At 37.2% G+C, this 479-nt stretch overlaps 1 protein-coding gene across 1 annotated transcript in view; it reads left to right on the forward strand.

The window, feature by feature from the left end:
* LOC106872354 (myosin heavy chain, striated muscle) overlaps positions 1-479 on the forward strand; it is a 99,292-nt gene that overhangs the window by 47,159 nt on the left and 51,654 nt on the right. Inside the window, 1 exon segment of the mRNA XM_014919319.2 lies at positions 259-456. Within this exon segment, the coding sequence (XP_014774805.1) occupies positions 259-456 (198 nt within the window).

Here is a 479-nt window from a genome sequence, read left to right on the forward strand (position 1 = left end):
TGTACACACATTTATATATAGATGAATCAAAGAAAATTGATTGAATGATGTTCTTTATCTAAAATCACTACAATTGTTTCCACACACCCATAGTACATTGGGGAGATGATATAATTAACCTATAGCATAACCACTATCAGCCACATATACATATACAGAGTTATTAGTGAGGGATTAGCTCACTTATATACTGCTGTTTTTTTGTTCTTTTTTTTTGTCTAATCAATGTGTATAATCCCTTCTTCCTTATTATTACAGGTGTCTTACAACATTGAAGGTTGGTTGGACAAAAACAAGGATCCAATCAATGAAAACGTCGTTGATTTGCTCCAGAACTCCAAGGAACACGTCGTGAAAGTGCTGTTTACACCACCTGAGGGTGAGTTTCAAGCCACTTTTCGTACCCACTAGCCTTCACCCAGTCCAGGAATCAAAACCACAACCTTGCAACCATAAGTCCAACACCCTAACCACTAAGC

This window comes from Octopus bimaculoides, chromosome 29 (genome assembly GCF_001194135.2).
Source record: "Octopus bimaculoides isolate UCB-OBI-ISO-001 chromosome 29, ASM119413v2, whole genome shotgun sequence".
In the NCBI taxonomy this organism is placed as follows: Eukaryota; Metazoa; Mollusca; class Cephalopoda; order Octopoda; family Octopodidae; genus Octopus; species Octopus bimaculoides.